We start from the raw sequence: 18,647 nt of genomic DNA, 5'->3' as shown, positions 1-18,647 counted from the left end.
GTGGAAACTCAAGGAGAATAGATTTATTTTTTATATTGTCAGCGGAGACAAGCAGATGCTTTTACGAAGTTACTTCTATGCCTACCTCTCTCCATTAATAACTAGAGTAATACAATATTGTAATTAAAAATATTCCATTACTAGCAATTACTACACCAGTAATTATTACACTTAAATATCAAAAGTTACATGCTAGGAGTGACTTTCTCATTGGAAAACTGAAGACAGTATTTCTTCTCCCTTTTTTCTCAGAATTTCCCTTTATTTCACCATCCAGACTTCAAACTCTTTGAAGAGAATAAGCTTCAATGTGTGCATCTCAGTTTCTAACAAGATTCCTATCTCAGTAATGTTAACATGTTTTTTTCATATCCTCTGTGTTGATTCATCTAAACAGGCTCACAAAGTCAGTGCTTGCTGGCCTGCATGATGCTTAGAACATAGAAGAGTTCAGCTGGAAGGGACCTACAAAGATCTGGTCCAACTGCCTGATCTCTTCAGGGCTAACCAAATGTTAAAGCATGTTATTGAGGGCATTGTCCAGACACCTCTTGAACAATGACAGGCACAGGGCATCAACCACCCCTCTAGAAAGCCTGTTCCAGTGTTTGACCACGGTCATAGTAAAGAAATCTTCCCTTATATCCAGTCTGAACCTACCCAGCACAGTTTTGTGCCATTTCCTCATGTCCTGTCATCAGCGACCAGGGAACAGAGACCAGCACCTCCTTCTGCGCTTCACCTCCTCAGGACATTGTAGAGAGCAAGGAGATCTCCTCTCAGCCTTCTCTTCTCTAGACTAGACATGTCTCATGTCCTCACAGGACATGCCTTCCAGCCCTCTTACCAGCTTTGTTGCCCTCCTCTGGACACTTTCAAGGACCTTACCATCCTTGTTACATTGTGCCCAGAGTTACACACAGTATTCAAGGTGAGGCCACACCAATGCCAAATATAGCAGGAGAACGCTTGCAGTAGCAGCTAGCTTCTTCCAAAAAAAACAGGAGTGCACGGGGCCCTTGTTACCAGAATTAAAGCTGCATGGTGTGAACCAGGACAATTATCTGAACAACTTGTCAGCCCTGCAGAGCCTGGTTCCTCCAGAGGAGGGGGTGAGGATCATCTGCTTGCATTGCAGCTGGCTTCTGGTTTAAACAAATTATGTCTCCAGTTGTTGGTCCCTTGTTCCTCATAACTGTGTTCACCTTTGCTGGAAATAAAATAAGTGGGAATGCAACAATCCTACCCAGTTTCATAAAGTCAGCATTGGAGCAATCCCGGATTTATTGCTAATTTATCAACAGCTTCAGGAAATACTCTGGTTAATTTGGTAGGAACTCCCATAGTGAAAATTTTTCTGGATGCCCAGAAAAAGCATCTTCTTGGCTGGCAAGTCAAGTAGTGCTTCCCTTGCTCTCCAAATTAGCTGGATACCCAAAGGAGATTATTAATCTTTCAGTTCAAAACCAAAACACAGACAAGTATAATGAGCTTGTTTTCCTTTGTGGAAAAACAGATAATCAATGGCATGAAGAGCAGAGAATCTACATTTCTGTTAACACTATCTCTCCTGTACTCTAGGTGAAGCTTTCAGTGCCATCACCTGTACTGTGACAATCCTAACACTTTTACCAACAAGCTCAGGTATTTCATTAATTATGTTTTTAACCTGCCTTAAAACTTCTCCAAGAGAGCAAATACAAAAATACATAAAAGCAGTTTGCCGTACGGGCTTCCAAAATATCATCTACCACTGCAGACTTTGACAAATACTATACAAAATCAATGTCAATGGTGAAATTTCCTAGTTAAATTCACTTGCAAAATTTCTAACATTTCTATTTTGTTTAAAATTTCTGATAGGGGGGACATTCAATCGTTAAGTCTCTAGTTTTCTTTCAATTATCAATTTTCTTCTATTTCTGGCTTTAACTATTGACTTGTTTCCTTTATTTTGTGGGGGTTTTGTTGGGGATTTGTGCTGCATAAGCTCCCTAGACCCCCTTGAAAAGAGTCTGAACATCTCTAAAGCAGAGCTCCAGATGTCAAAATATCTTTGTGACCTGAATTCCTCTGGAAGAAAATCCTAAAGCAGTTTCTGCAATAAAGCAAAAGCTTAGAGCAACAGCAACAGAGGAAGCATGAGGGCTGTCATTTCCTCCAAGAGCAGCAAGGTAATAATTCATATTAACACCTCCCAGAGATGCAGACCATTCCAGCAGGCCACATGTGACTTTCTTCCTGTTATTATTTTTTGTGACTGAATGAAAGACTAGATCAGTCAACACAATATGAAGGAATTAGCTCCTGGCACTATCTTGTGTGGTTTATGTATGTTTGAGACACAAACTCATACTTACTACGCTTTTTCACCCATAAGTTTCCCTGCCGTACTATACACTAGAGAAGTGAGGAAAGCATTATTAGCTTTCAAAAAGAAAAAAAAAAAAAGCATAATGTCACCAAATCTCAAATGCTGTATCAACAGTTTAAGTTATAGATAAATGACAATTCCTGATCTGCTGTTTTACTGACAGCCACTCTGAAAGGTCCAGTAATGCTGACACCTATGCCAGCTGGAGAAATGTGTAATTACAGAACCCTCTGCGCTGTCTGAAAGGACACTATCATCTTTACTACAGCCTGGTTTCTCATAAGTTCAAAGTAAACAAAAGTTTGAAATCTTTAATGAATAGACATACAAAAATGCTTTTGAAAAATATCTGTTCAAACTCATTTTCCAAAGGTCATTCAAATCTGCAGCTTTTAGTTTTGATTTTGTTGCTGTTGTTTAAGTATATTTGGTATGAGAAAGCATGAAAAAGTGCATGATTTTAGTTTTCAGTCAATAAAAACTCAGTGGGAAAGAGGCAAGAGGGAAGGGCAGGATGCTTTTCTTGTTACAATACTAGGACACAGGAGATATGGGTTCAGTGCCCATCTCTGACACAAATTTCCTCTGTGACCTAAGGCAAATTATTTGGTTTTTCAATTATTTATCTGTAAAGCAGGGATAGCCACTAACCCAGACAGGATTTGCTTGGATAACGTTTATGGACATGTCAGAGGTGCTCAGGAAATCATATATTAGACTCCTACTGACCATATATTCCAAAGCAGTGGTTGAAATAATACAGGGTACGCCAGCGTTTCATGAAGATACATAAAGCCACACTTGCCTACTACTACCCATCAGCCTGCAAGGCAAATAAGTCTCACAACAGTAGTTGGAAATTTCTACAAATACAATTCAAAAAGTAGAAGAAAAATGTCAGATAATGCTGGTAAAAACGCAACAGTTGTTGCAGAAAAAAGATGCAAACCCTACAAGCATGTACTAGCATGGTACCCGATGCCACACTGACCAGCTGGATCTCCTCTAGATAAGCCATAGCATGCAACAACAGCAATAAAAAACATGAAGCTCTTTTACAAGTTAAACGCAAGATTTAAGAGGCTTTTGCCTCTTTTTTTTTTTTCTTTTTTTTTTTTCCTAACAGCTATTCAAAACTATATAGGCCATCCTAACTTTGTCAGCGCAACTTGGGGTCTTGAGTAGAAACGATGAAAATTGTTTGGAAATTAGCCCTTGTATACCTTGTGGGTAGCATACAGCTAATTTAAGCATGCAAAACAGGTGTCTTGTCTAAGACAATTTGCCCTGATTTCTAGAAGAGTCAGCATCAAAAAACAATCAATGCCTAGAAGGAATTCATCACACCCTCAACTAGACAGGCTGAATTTGCTATCCCTCTCTCTTGGCTGTACAGGAGAGCATAGGATGGGTGGTGACTCAAGAGGAGACAGAGTCCGGGCAGAGAAAATCTGTTAAGGAGACTCCCACCTCTCTGGTGGGGTTGTGAGCACATGACATGTGAGCACAGACATGTGTTCATGCAGCATACAGAGATGGGATAAGACAAGGACATGGGTCAGGATCCTTTGACAGGCAATGTGTCAAAGGGAATGTGGATTTCCACATATAGGGCTGGACTAAATAAAACACTGAAATGCAATGTCATGGAAAAAAGAGACATAGGCTGGAGTATTATTTCAGTCTAGCTGGAGAATCAACTCAGTCTATACAATGCTGGTGCCTCATCCAATATCCTAAATCTGTTTCTGTCTTGAGTCCCCATCTGTGATCCATATATATACCATACCTATCAATAGCACAGATCTTGGAAACCTGCTCAGAAAGGTCTTCCTGGATCTATATTCGTATTAATTCAGTAACACAGTTACCTGTGTATGAGGGCAGGTAATATCTTCCAGCCAAAACGCTAGAAAAGTAGCTAACCACAAAGAAAGTATAATATTTCTATTCAAGTAAACAATGAGCTGATGGAAGGAGTTGGTTTTGTCTCATAAAAACAGTTTACTCTGAAATTCAGCAATAAATTTACCTCAGGAGTGAGATTTCCCTCTATTGGCCACCACAGTATAAATGACGGCATTTTAGTGGTTTAACAAAAGCTTTGAAAATAATAAATAAATATTAAAAATGAAATCTAAGAATGTGTCTTCTTTACCACAAATTATTTTGGTTTTCTTTGTAGTTGACACAAAATCACCTTCTGAAAAACATTATGTTGAACGAATAAATTCCTCTGTTGCTTACATTGGTTAAAAGAACAGTCAGAAAGAGTAAATTATAATACAGAATATAGGAAAATATACACTGATAATGCATGCAGATCTAGCCAGTGTTTTTGAAGATTACCCTAGAAAAAACAGGGAACATAAGCAGGCTTTGTAACACATCATTTTGATACATCACATGAACCACTCGATCAGAGTGGACTCTGAGAGTAAGACTCAATCCTCTTTGGAGGCATGACTCTGGGAAATATTCTCCACATTTCCTTCAGAATTAGCCTGATCCAGTTTTACACATCGTAGGAAACCAGGAACACACAAACAGCTGTTTGCCCTAGGTGAGGAGGAGCAGTTGACAGCTCGAAGAGATCAGCTGCTTCTGATGATCTGGCCACAGCTACAAAGAACCTTTTATTGTTTCAGAATAAATAAATAAATAACCCAATTAGTCAACTCATCTAGTTCTGCTGGACATTTTTTGTTTCAGTCATTAATAGGTCTCAGCATCTCTCTGGGCTCAATGCACATTGTAATATACTCACCATCATCTGCTGAACATGAAATATTTCAGCTCCAGTAGCAGAAAGGCGGTTTGGAAATGAAATGTCAAGAAAAGCACCAGGGAGAGTGCTTGGTCCAGCATTGTAAACCTATTAAAAAATATGCGTATAAGTGTATAAAAAACCAAAACATATATGACTGCTCATAAATGGGAAAAAAATGTACAACCAGAGCTGGGAGAATAGGTAAATTTGAAAAAATTCAAATCCTATGCCAGCTTTTCAATCTTTTCAGACAAAATCTTCTTTTGTAAGTACCAAGATGAAGTCAAAGGTTTAATTTATCTAAAAGTCTTTAACTACAGCTCATATATCAAGTGAGAAGCAGTTTTGCAGGATAACTACCAGTCATCAATACAAATAGCATATGACTTTATCTTATGTGCAGAGACATTGCAAGTAGTCTTTGAGAGTCCAGAAGACAGTAAAAAACACTGCTGTCTCTACCAATATTCTCATTTCCATCTGGTAACCACTGCATTATATTCCGCATGTGTTTTATTATGGAGCAGAACCCAAAGTAATGTTGACTGTAACTAGTGGACTGTGGGTTTGCTAAACTGAGCTGCCAGGAAATGCATGTGAACAACTTCCATTCAAGATCTGGGGTTTCCAATTAAATTAAACTCTTAGTGGAAAACTTTGGCTTTCTATCAAATCCCCCACAACTTTTCAACAAAAGCTCAAAGAATTTCCAGTCCACCACTGAAAAGTATCCAGAGAAAATTCCAAAATTTGTGGATTTTTGCTAAAGAGAAAAAAAATAATCCATGGAAATCTGTCTATGAAAATAAGTTTTTATGTCTATCTACATTTTTTTTAATCAGGAAAAATATTTCCTGGTAGTTTCTAACAACACATGCATAAGTGCATCCATTAAAACATTAAGCCTGTTAGAATATTTACCTACACTGAGATAGTACCGTCAAAAAATGTAGCAATCAGTGCTTCAGTTGTGTAAAGTACTGATATTAAAAACAACTTTTCATTCTTCAGTCACTGCTTATATTTGAAGAAATGTCTGACTGATAAAGAGAATCAGTTCACAATGCCAAATCCTTACAAAAACCCTGAGGCTCCAGGCAGGGGGAGCAATCCCACTACAATAGAGCATGATAAAAGCTGCATGAAATACAAACATAACGTTTCATGTAAGACATTTAAAAAATCTTGATTATCTCACTGAGATCAGATATAAGACTTAAGGAAGAAAAGACATTTTCAGTGCACACCTTGTTACCCAAAAAAATGATGCATACATCTCTTTCCTTATTAACATTAGACATGGTATAGATTTTCACATATAAAAAAAATATTTCTGTATTTTTGTAAATCATCTTTTGTTTTTGGTTAAGAAACTATTACTTTTCTCCATCTGGAGGAGATTAATAAGTGACAGGCAAATCATTAAAAACAATTAAGCAGTGATACAAACCATGCTTTGCCCATTATGAAACTCTACCCTTTCTTTCTGACACACACAGCTATGAGGTTTATCACGTTACTAGAGAGCAGATCTGTGACTTGTTACAGCATAATTTTCTAATTCTACATGGAAAATAACTTTTTAATATTGCAGTTTACAAGTGTGTGCATGATACACAAGAGGATGGGGGAGGACAAATGGTGGCTCTGCCAATATATAGGTTTTCTCTTCCTTACCTGTTATCACTTTGTTTTACTGAAAATAATAAACTAGTTAAAGCATCAGTACATCTGTTCTTTATCTGCTTCTAACCACTAACTGGCTGGGGAAGACCTATAAAACCTCAAGAATGAAATCAGAATCACATGAATTAATAGCCTGGTTCACAAAAAGCTTTAATGTCCTGAAATCCTGTTTTCACTCCTTTTCAGTAAATAGCTAAGGGCACTGCATGACAGTGGGGGCTTAATTGCTCTGGACCACAGTCTGTCCGTGGAGACAGACATGTGTTGTTCATTATAAGCCGAGTGGCATTCATGCCTACGAGAACAGAAAGGGGAAAAAAGGCGAAAGACTATTTTTCACAATACATGATTCCCCCATCTCTTCCTTATTTATCATTCCCTAGTTCCATCTAGCGGTCAAAGATGATGTGAAGTGGTTGTAATAGAGACAGTCATGGCAGTTAGACAAGTTCATTTTGGTCCCATTGCAACAGCTTGTTATAATAAATGTTCCATATGTTTTACAACTTCAGGAACCCAACAAAATGTCACGTGAAATTTAATCTGTAGATAATACTTGAATAACACTGATATGCTATGAGACATTTAATGAAACCTTCTCACACCATATTTTTAGTGTTACATTCTCTTCCCTGTGATATGCTCTCACTAGTAATGCTATAAACATTTTCATACCAGGGGCATTTGGCAAAGTTGGAATCCCTTGCATGGTATGTGCTCATTCTCATGGATGTAGGCTGCCCACTCCTCTGCTCCATGACCAAGCTGCTAAAAAGAATTACTCCTGCCTTCTGAACCTGGGACTGCATCCAAGATGTGGCACTGCACCAAGATGTGGTACAGTAACTAGAGTTCTTTACTTAGCATATGATGAAAGGTAAAATAGAAACAAACAGTAGCAGCTTCATTCCTATGTGAGATGCCCTATTTGTAATTCTTGTAATAATATACTCAGATAAGGAAATACACCATCCCTGCACACTGTAAATATGGCATCCACTCAAGAATGCACTGCACAGCATACTGTGATATGGAAACATGCACTAAAGCCCATACCACACTCAGAATAAAAGAGATATAACGTTAGAATGTGCTGTCAAGCAGGAAAGCAGTCCAAAAAAAAAAAAAAAGGATCAATTTTACCTGCAGTGTGAAGTTGAGAGACTGGAAAAGGCATTCGTGGTTTTCCAGTTGAACAAAGTTGGATGCTTCCACAGAATCACCATAGAAAAAGGAAGTAGGAAAGACTTCTCTGAAAGATCAAGAAACGTATTTATTAAGTTATGCCTGTCAACAAAATTAAATATATTTGTGGGCTCTGAATCTCACCTCTTGCTTTCTGACCATGGGAAATTCTATGGAACCACTTTACATTAATCTATTATTTGTGATTTGATTTCCTCTTGACAATACTAGACTACACAAACAGCATCTCAACTGACCAGACTTAATATCCCAGCACTGACTGAAGCAGATTTCTTTTGATTATATCTCTCTTTTTATCTTTTCCTATCACAAAACCTCTTCTCAGGGCCCATGGGCTCTGCCAATGATAATTTATGCAAGTTCTTTAGCTTGTGTAACACAGGAAGTCATTGCACTACCAAGTTAGTCTGAAGCAGTTACTAACAGGATTACTTTCAGTTACATATTCATTAAACTAACATTTCATTTTTATCTACTGTTTACAGAGCATTTCATGAATAAACCCCTCATTAGCTATCACTACCTTTATGAGTTGCAGATGGTTAACGGGAAGAATAGAGCGGATATGACTTGCTTAGCGCTCCAGTGGCAGAGGCCAAGTTCCCTCAACTACTCTTACCACCTTATTGCAAGGTAAAACACAGTAGGGTTTTATCAGAAAAGACTTGGAAGCGCCACACAGTACCCGGAAATCCTAGAGAGGAAGACCAGGAGTGCTTTAAGCATCCTTTGTGCCTCCTCCTAATCTTAAGCTGCTCCACTGACTGGAAAGGTTCCTGGTGTAATTTCAGACAGACCTGAGTGAGGGTTTGCCTAAACTCTGCTTTGTTCCTTGGCTGTCCTTTTGATCAGAGTATTTTGAGATAGGATTTTAAGCCTGTTTAGTTACATTTCCTTTTTTTCTGGTCTCCTGACCTGCCTCCTGTGCCAGGGATTGCTAGGGCAAGCAGCAGGAGACAAATTTTACTCCTCCCATCCACAGTGTTGTGCCAGAAGGCTCCTCCCAAATGTGGTACAAGCCCTTCAGGGCTATTTATGACCAGGGATGAAGGTTGCTCTTGCAGCCTCCAATGCAGGATAACTAATAAAATTAAGCTTTAAAAGCATACTCTCTGAAAAAGAGTATTACTGGTATTGCCTAGTATTGCCTGGGAATGCTGTACCCTCCAATAAACCAAACTTTCCCCCAGTAGTTTGACATTTCCATGAACTTGAATCAACTAAGCTTTGTCTATGGGAAAGGACAAGATAATCCACATAGCCAGTTGGGTGGGGCTGACAACTTCAGAGACCTTGTGGTTTTAAGAAGCATATTTTGAAAAGAAAGAAAGAAGCCCAATCTGTATCAGTGTTTTCTACCTGCAGTATTCTGTAAGCGGGGAGCTGAGATCTAAAGACACGTTATTTCTTTCATATCTGTAAAGCTGTATAAAATCTGTGTCAAAGCATCAAGAAGCAAGGGATACAGAGTTAAATTTCTATGCAATCTGTAACTGTGAAAGCATTCAAAAACATTCAGAGCATGCTGCTAGGACTGTGTTCTCAGTATAGAGAAGATTTTTGTACTTGCTAATCATCTTGTGACATCTGACAGTACTCTTCACTTCTCTGAGCAAGCTCAGACATATCGTCTACCCATTCTGACTTCTGTGGCAGTAAATAAAGGATTTTACTGCTATGAGGGGAAATCAGCTTTATATGGTAAAACCTAGACCTGGACATGAATTTGAGTACACCCAGCCTTTCAGCCAAATCACGTCAGTGCAGGTAACCTTGTTTCCTCTGTCTCTGTTAACCACTGTCCTCTCCCAGGGACTGGGCATGTGCTATACAAGTAAGTATTTCAGTCAAAGGGTGAGTGATGTTCCTCAGCTGGTATTCAGACGCCTTGCAGACTAGGAAGCAGAGAGAGTGGGAAAGGAGACAGAAGCAGAAGCAAATTCTGATTGTGAAATTAAAGAGAAAGGCAAACAGCTAGACTCCACCAAGATCCTTAAAATCCCAGAACATTTGACCCTAACCTTTGGCCTGGTGATTCTCAAACATATCTTTAAAGACATGCCCTAAGAAACAAGAAGCAATTTGCTTTTTCTATTTTTATTTTATTTTAAGGTCCATCATATCCACAAAACCACATGAATTCAAATATAGTCACTAAAATACCTATTATAAATGAGATGACAACTAATCAGTGCTAGCTAGAACGGAGTGAGAAAGAGGTACAGTGCTGGAACAAAAGGAATGACAAATAAAATTCCCAGATAATGAATGAGGTGGTCCTTATTTCCAGACTCTGGGAAACAAGGAAAAAGCAACATTCTCACTACATGTAAACAAAGAGAAAAATTCAGTTTTTCACTCAGAGAAACTGAGATGTTGTTGTTAGGACTGTTATTATTTTGTTTTCATTTGATGACTAGTACTTACCCATTGATAGATGAGTCCACTTCATGCATCAGGGGCACTGATAGGGTTAGAGTATTATCATGCAGAGACTCTGTGCGTTCTAGGTTTCCACTGTGCCAGAAAGGAAAAATAAACACACTGTAAAACCACAGCCTTTACAATATACCACAGTTACACAGCTACCATCTCTCTGCTTTGTATTCTGAGCCTTTCCCAGTGATGTTGCCTCTCATTAAGAAGCCTCTCAAAGACTGTTACTTCTGTTCACCCCTCTTTGGAGGGGGCACACATACAAAACATGCTTTGCAGCTCCTCCTCTGTGGCTGGGGCATAAGCAGGATCATGCTGACAAATCTATCTTTGAGCAAAGTACTCAGTTCAAAAGTGCAAAACTACAGCAGCAATCATGCATAGCGGAGAGAAACAAGGATATTTCAAATGCAACTCCAATGGTTGATTTTTTTCCCAGCCTGACTGCACATCAGTTTGGGAGGGATACACACACTTCACAGAGGTTCTTGACACAGTAAATGAAGCTCCCCTTTTATTGTACCTGCATTATTTCACAGTATTGTCTCAGTACTGCTATGAGCAACTTTGCATGTAGACCCTCATACTGAACTGGCCATAAACTCTCAGCTGTTCTGCTCCCTCTGCATGTTTTAATTGTCAAAATGAAAGCAGTTCTACTTTGTATCTTCAAAGCCAGTTGCCACGGCTGGTCAAAAGCAGAAGAAGGAAAGAGAAAAGTGAGCAATCATCTCTCATTTAAGTCAGTTTATTTCAGTGTGAATACTTGTGTATTAAGTCCAGAAAAGGTTCCTGAAATGCATGACCAACAGGCAAACTTGTAAATATTCTAATTCTGGTGGTGAGTCTGCTTGGTGGGTGACAGCTTAAAATAAGAATATATTGCATATATTTCCTGTTCCTTCAGCAGTGACTCTGATTGCTTTTGCCTTGCTGTTTATTGGATTTACTCACAAATCTATCTGTTAAAAGGTATGATCCTCTTTACTTCAGAACATTACCACTGAGGCAACAGCAGGTAGTAACATCCCAAATGATAACATGCATATGATTAGTTGCTCAATTAGGTTATGAAAACAGAGCCTGTTGGCTACATACGTATGTAGATACAGCTCAGCCTTCTGAGACTTGACACATTGGCTATACAGGCTAAACACAGCTATGGCTCAACAAAAGCTTTTCTTCTGAATAGGCTCAGGAAGAGTCCAAAATGGAGACATTTCTCATCTCAAATATCAAAATATTATGCTGAGAAGCAGAATAAGCAAGTAGAATCTAATATAGGGCTCATACGTATGTGTTTATCTGTTTAAAAAGAAGCAGTTACTGTAAAAAAAAATGAAAACATAGCTTGGTGAATCTAGCTCCAGCAAAATAATTCATTCCAGAAAGCAACAGAAGAGTTATGTTTAAAATAAACAAAAAAAAAAAAAAAGGAAGACCTAGTGTAGTGCTGAGTCTTTGATCTCTCTCTCCCACTACAGAACCAGTCTCTCTTGTTACAGATGCTACTGCCAAATTTGCAGCTACAAGGGACAGGTTAAGTGGCCACTTGAAGGGTAATACTTAGTTTCCCATGACAGCATGGTATAGCTAACAGCTTTTCCATGCCAGACATTTCTGCAGGACTAGCTCCAGTTTTGTGTGGGAACTATGTCCCCACTCATTGCAGTCTAACCACAGTACAACACAGACATTTCCCTGTCCATTTCCTCATCACTGACTTTACCCCAGGGCTCCCTGTTAAAGCCCAACAACTTTTGTGGTAGAAACATTTTATTACTCTCATTTGACAGCAATGGAATTGAGCAATTTGCCCAAAGTCATGGAGAAAATGAGGGTAATTCAGCAATGGGAACTGCACTGTTGCTAGAGGTTCAGCTGAATCCTGAACAACACAACTGTCCTCCAGCCCATCCTTCTGAAAGGAAAGATAGTCTTTTAATCCCTCTGATCATTTGCACTATGTGTACAAACTACTACATATTTATTTGTTCCATCTAAATGCAGCAACTAACCCTCTTCACTGGTAGTGCACAGAAATCTTGAGGAGTGAGGTTACTGAGGAAAGCCCTGTGCTATCCAAGGCAGGGAAAGGAGAGGTACAGCCTGGAAAATGCTGGCTGGGCAAATGTAAAGCACTCCTGACCTATCTTTGCAATGGCTGGCATTTACATGGCAGATCCCAATACATCTCCCTGACCTAGAGGTATTACATGGTCATCTGAACACACGATCGACTTCTCTTCATGGAGAATAAAACAGGTCTAAACGTGCAAGACGTGGTCTTGCCCATCTGATGTGAGGTCTCACTGTCAGCATTTCCTACTGGCACTACATGCTGCAAGATCTTTTTCCCTGCCTACAGCTGTTACAGGAGGGGGAGGATGCTGCCTTACAAGAGCAGTCACTCAGCAACTGCTACATCCCCTCTCTCATCTCCAGCTGGCCTCTGAAGTGTCATCAAAGTGGGGAGGAGAGTTCACACTGGAGATCCTGACCTTGATGGGGCAGGATATGAAGCTGGCCTGTTCACACAGTAAGTGGAAGCAGCAACCAGTCCCACACTCAGCACCTCAGAGCGGCAGTTTATGGCCCAGGTTAATGAAGCTATGCTACAGTTGGTTTCCATAAACACCCAGACACTGCCTGTGACAGAACCATCCCTGGTGTCTGCTTCTTTGTGGCACAGAGCACTTGTCACATCTTTTATTTTGCCCAGGATGAAGTTCCTATGCATGTATCTTAAGGTTACTGGCTAATATTTGGCACCACACTACCTTAATGCCTGCTGCAAATACCTCTGGGACTACCCCATTCAGCTGTTTCATGCAGTCTGGCATACCTTCCTAAAGATCCAGAGAGGGGAAAAAATAGACATCAACTGTCAGTAAGATCCCTGACCATCTGATGAAAGCATTTTTCTTTTCTGGTTTGCATCCAAGCATGCTTATTTCATTCAAATGCTGGAACAAGTGGATCTGCCTGGTTCTGATCGTCAAGCACAGCTGAACTGAGCTTGACATACAGCCCAAAGGGATGGGCACAGAAAAACAAGGGCCTTCCAACTGAGAGAGCCCAAAATGCTCCTTCAGAATCACAGCTGCCTGGCAAACAAACCCTACACACAATCCCACCTCATTTTTCAGGAAGGTAAGTCACATGGTTCCTCTGCATTATCAAAAACACACATTTAGCCATTTAACCTTTGACCTTCAGCCATTTAACCTTGTTTACTGTACATACATGTGCTATCATATCATGTCACTGCTACCACACGATTGTCAAGCACATGTAATGCACACATCATGCAAGGAAGAATATTCAAGTCATCAGGACGTACAAAGGTTCTCTTACCTTTGGGCAGTGACAAGGAAGGTAAGTGTTTCTTCTTGCCCAGACAGGTGACTTGTGTCAAAGATCACACTGAACTCATACTACATAAAGAAAAAATGGCATTTAAAGACATTGTACTTTGTTTCAAAACATACTTATTCTGAAACTTCATACATATTTTACTGGTCTAGCTGTACAGATGTAGCATATTTTGATACATTTAATAGAGCCTCCTCTACCGTAGAGTAGCTTTTAAATCTAAGGAATTGCTCATCTGTTCAAATACTACAGAATCCAATTTTTCTTTCATTGTGAAAAGGCCTTTATTAGAACTGCCACTCAATGATACTTTTGGAATAGATTATCTGCCAGTGGAAGAATCTTCTAGTTTAAAGGGATCATTATCCAATCCTACCTCGGCACCAATGTGTACAGTAGTTGCTGGTGAAGCGATCTTTTCAGGGAATAAAGATCATGTCATAGGCATGCACCGACACCCCAAACAACCAACAGTAGCCAAAGCACCGTTCAGGCCAATAATCAAACTGGATAAAATCAGGTGCCAATTTTGAATAGAGAACCTACTTCGATGATCCCTGTAGCACTACATTAAAAAAGCCGTTGCATCAAATATTTATGTACCTCCAAAACCCAAGTGAAAGTTTCTGAATTCATGCTAATTTCAATGGCTTACTGAAAAAAAATGGAGGTAACCCAACTATGTTATTCTGAAACAAAACATTGAAATTCTTACATCCCAGGTAATATTTTGCTGTTTTATTTTTTCCACTGTATTTTAATTCTTTTTAAATGTTTGAAAAGACTATGTTCCAACAAATATATGATCTATAACAGAAAATTTCATATAGGGTCAAATGCTATGTCAATTCAAACAGAAAGGAGTAATTTTTGAAATTTATATTTTCTGAAAAGTTTCACATTGATTTTGTTTGGTTATTTTCTGAAGTTATTCCTCTTCTCACCTTCCTGAGTTAGTCATGTGTACAGCTTTGTTTAGGGACAGAAAGAATGTAGCTGGATTTGTAAATACTACGAAAGAGTTCATTCTCTACTACCCAAAAAAAATCTTCCAAGAAAAAAAACAACAACAAGCTACCAGGAAAACATAATATGAAAAAGTTATTACAACATTTTCAATGTCATTCATATGAATGCAGTTGCACTTTAATGTGAAAGTAGGCAAACATAAAAACAGAGTAAGGCAATATAAGTAAGGCAGAATCCTTCCCTATTTTTCTGCAGAGGAAAGTTTTAAGGTTTTGGTAGCTACAGCTCTTGCACCATTTTTGAAGAGCATTCAATTGCAATGCACAGGGTATTGCCATTGGATGTATCTGGTGGGAAAGAGTACATCTGCCTTCCCACAACTATGAAAGGCTTCAGTATCTGGGTTAGAACACTACAGAAATTATCAGCCACACACATTTAACAGAGCAACTGTCTTTCCTGCTACTCCTTGGAGACAAACAGAGGAAGAAACCGTCACTCGGCAGATGAAAACATCACAACATTACCCTAGATTTCGATCTCATGAAAGGAAATCCCACACTGCACTTGAGGAAGTCTGATTCCAGCAACTCACAGGCAATGCCCAGCTCCTCCTGTATGAAAATAAAAAAGACCTTGAGATGATGGATTTGAGGAGAATAAGAGAAGGATTACCAAGAAATATCATTGAGATGAAATGATCTTAGAAAACAAAACGTTTCCCATTGTATCACTGCTATTCCCAGAAATCTAATACTCCTTGAACAAGGAAAGGTGCAATGAGGCATTTCCTGACTCCACCTCAGTAAGATCAGCACTGTGTGGACAACCATCTGAACATTGCTCTAAGAGCCAGACCATGGGGAAATATGGCATGACTAAACACACTGAAGCCAGGGGACCAGCCCAAAGTTCTTGGATAACTCAGACCATCGGTTATTCCCGTTGTTTTTTAAAAGAGCTTTCAAATATTCCAGAATACAGGTTCTCCACATCAGTTTTCCCAGTAACATGAAGACAGAATTGTATTGGGTGACAGTGACTAAATCAGGACAGGCACAGATGCTGGAGAAAACTTCATCTGGTCCTAGTGTTATTCACCGCCCTGATCTCTTTGGTCCACAGGATGAGCTGCAATGATATGGGTACCAACCTTCTTTAATGATACAATGGTGGAATAAATAAATTAGGGAGATGGGCCTCTCCTCAAGATAAGCAATGACAGCCTATGAACATTACCCATAATACAAAGGAAAATGTTAGAGCAGCCCTACCCTGCTTGATTGGCGACTCCATTAAACCAATGGAAGTGCTTCTATTGAATAGAAAGTGTTTCACTGTTCCACAAAAAAAAAAAAGTCTGGCTCCAGGTTAGCATGTTCTCATCTCCAGGTTATCACAGAACAGTTGTGTGTTCTGTCACTCTGAATAAGTTCATCACATAGAACTTTAGGGGTAGGATTCAGTTCCACAGTCTGATGTGCACTTTTAGGTGCCTGCTATGTGACTTAGATGCTCCCTTCATAGTCAATGGAGCCAGAAAACTGTTCAGCAGGCCAAATGTAGGTGTTTATTCCAGACTAAACTGAATAGTTATCAAGGCCCTGGTATTGTCTAGATCACCACTGTGGTACTGAAGTATGCGGCTACAATACAAATGCCTGAATTTAGCTATCTGAATCTAGAAATTAACTATATTCTAGACATGTTGCTGGGAATCTCAGAGGTACAGGAGATATGGTTTATTTGACCTATTTTAGGTACCCAGAGAAGTTTGCAAAGGCCAGGGTCTGCCTCCTTATGCACATCTCCCAAATTGTTTGAGTTCTGCTTTAAACATGTACTTCAAATTAGATATTTGCATGAGTACCATTCACATCTAGAACAAGTACGTGCTAAAGTGGCTTTGTGAACCATGGACTCAGACTAAGCATCTCCAGGAAATGCTTCTCTGGCTTTCACGTTCTGATATGAGCACGGTATTAGTGTTCTACAGATGTTACTTCTTTCCTAACCGCAGTCTTGATCTTTCAACTGCTTTCTGCAATATCTGAAGGACAAAATCTCCTTTAACATCACGGTTCAAATCATGGCACACATTTATAGAAAATTATGTCCCTCACGCTTTCTTCTCTCAGTATTTCACTGGTTTCACATGTAAAGAAAGTAATCTAAGGAGAAAATCCACGTATGCTTTGAGATGCCTGATAGCATGAAATCACTCCAGCACTAAACAGCTAGAGTAGTGTCCTCCATGTACATTTTCTTTACGGATTTATTTCCTTGCAATCTTTAGTACATTTTATTTGCAAAATTACAAAAGTTGGTACTGCCCAGCAAATCAAATATCTATATTCCGTTGTATAAAGCTGCCATTTTCATATTCTGTGTCGGTTTTTCTCCTCCATTTAACACATAAGAGCAAAGAAAGCACTTCATGGGCGCAGCATCTCCTTCACTTGCCTCTTCCTCTCAGCTATGCGGGAGGTTCTCCAGCTTTATTCAAGTGATCAAGTGAACACAAACTGAGCAGCTGCATAACCAAATGAAAAATTTCACAGCTGTTTCCTCTGGGAACATTCTCGTTTCTGTGTTGTTCTGAGGTCCCTTGCTGTCTAACTGTGGGAACCTATGAACTCTCTTCCATCATCTCCCTGTCTCTGCTCATTCAAGAAGGGTTTCTATTTACATAGCTGTCTGGTGGTGACAGTGACCAGACAGACCCAAGAGGTTGTCTCCCCTCCCCAAGCCCGTATCACTTCAGAGATGTCAAAAACAGTAACAGAAAGAACACTCATCTTGATAATGGAAGAAGTGCAATTCTTCTTCATTTTGCAAATTGGTGGCTCCCTGCCTTTGCAGTTCTGACAACAGGCAGGCAGATGCCAGTTGTTTATAAGGACCTGTTAAGGAAGCATCAGGGAACACTGCATTGTGGCTGGTTTTGCTGTTACTGCTTGCAACAGCTTGATAGATGTATTGAGATTGACTTGAAAGACCTTCTGGCTTCATTAGCATACCAACCAGTTTAATGATTAACATTAATAGGACATTATTAATGCTGCAAATTCAAACTGCTCAATGCTAGGAAATAACAGAAGTAAGTTTGCCTGTACCACACTGGTTCAGCCTTCTGCATGTTTCTAAATTCCAGAGTACCTACAAACCTTTTCTATGGACCTATTGCTCTGCGATTAGGATTAAGAAGCTCTGATAATGGGTAAACAATTTGCTTCTCCTTCATTGCTCACTGTCTGGCCTTAGGCTTTATTTGCTGCATACTGTGCTGGAGAGAGAAAAAACTGTTTTTTTTTTATGGGATTTCCTATGGTGTTCAGCTCTGTAATGCGTGGACACTCAGGAAGCATTAAGTTCAGTTTTCAGAAAGCTGACAGATTGGTGCTGCCTTAATAACAAATAGGGAACAGAGGCAGGGGATTCTGGGCTTCCAGAAATTTTGGTGCCACTTCTCACTGATCTGAGGTAACACTTTAAGTGCATGGTGCTTCTTTATGACAATACAGCCTAGCTGAAAACGCAGTTTATTGCGTGAGTTTCCCTAGCAGAATTTCTAGTTTGCTTAGAAAACATAGCCAAAGGGAAGCTTCCCTTCCAGTTACAGAGTGTGAAGTTTTATCTGGACAACTTTGTTTTCTTTCTGAAACATTTCACAGTTTTTCATATTTTAAGGAGACTATCAGATAAAGAGTGAGCTAATTAGCCAAATAGCTGTACTATTACTGCATAACAAATAAAGACCCGGGTGTGAGATACAAGAAGCTCAGGCTGGCTCACAGTCTGTTTCTCCAAATCTTTTATCGCAGAAAGAAA

General features: G+C 39.4%; 1 protein-coding gene across 2 annotated transcripts in view; it reads right to left on the bottom strand.

Annotated features, from left to right (window-relative positions):
* The window catches only part of ITGA9 (integrin subunit alpha 9), a 216,824-nt gene that overhangs the window by 41,474 nt on the left and 156,703 nt on the right, over window positions 1-18,647 (bottom strand). For both annotated transcript variants that reach the window (XM_035552621.1, XM_035552622.2), the window contains 5 exons: window positions 15,344-15,430; window positions 13,830-13,909; window positions 10,464-10,553; window positions 7,974-8,082; window positions 5,142-5,249 (listed from right to left, as the gene is read on the bottom strand). In XM_035552621.1, the coding sequence (XP_035408514.1) occupies window positions 5,142-5,249; window positions 7,974-8,082; window positions 10,464-10,553; window positions 13,830-13,909; window positions 15,344-15,430 (474 nt within the window). The remainder of the gene's footprint in view (window positions 1-5,141; window positions 5,250-7,973; window positions 8,083-10,463; window positions 10,554-13,829; window positions 13,910-15,343; window positions 15,431-18,647) is intronic.

The sequence above is a fragment of the Cygnus atratus genome, chromosome 2, assembly GCF_013377495.2.
Source record: "Cygnus atratus isolate AKBS03 ecotype Queensland, Australia chromosome 2, CAtr_DNAZoo_HiC_assembly, whole genome shotgun sequence".
In the NCBI taxonomy this organism is placed as follows: Eukaryota; Metazoa; Chordata; class Aves; order Anseriformes; family Anatidae; genus Cygnus; species Cygnus atratus.
This window is presented reverse-complemented; position numbering and strand designations above follow the sequence as displayed.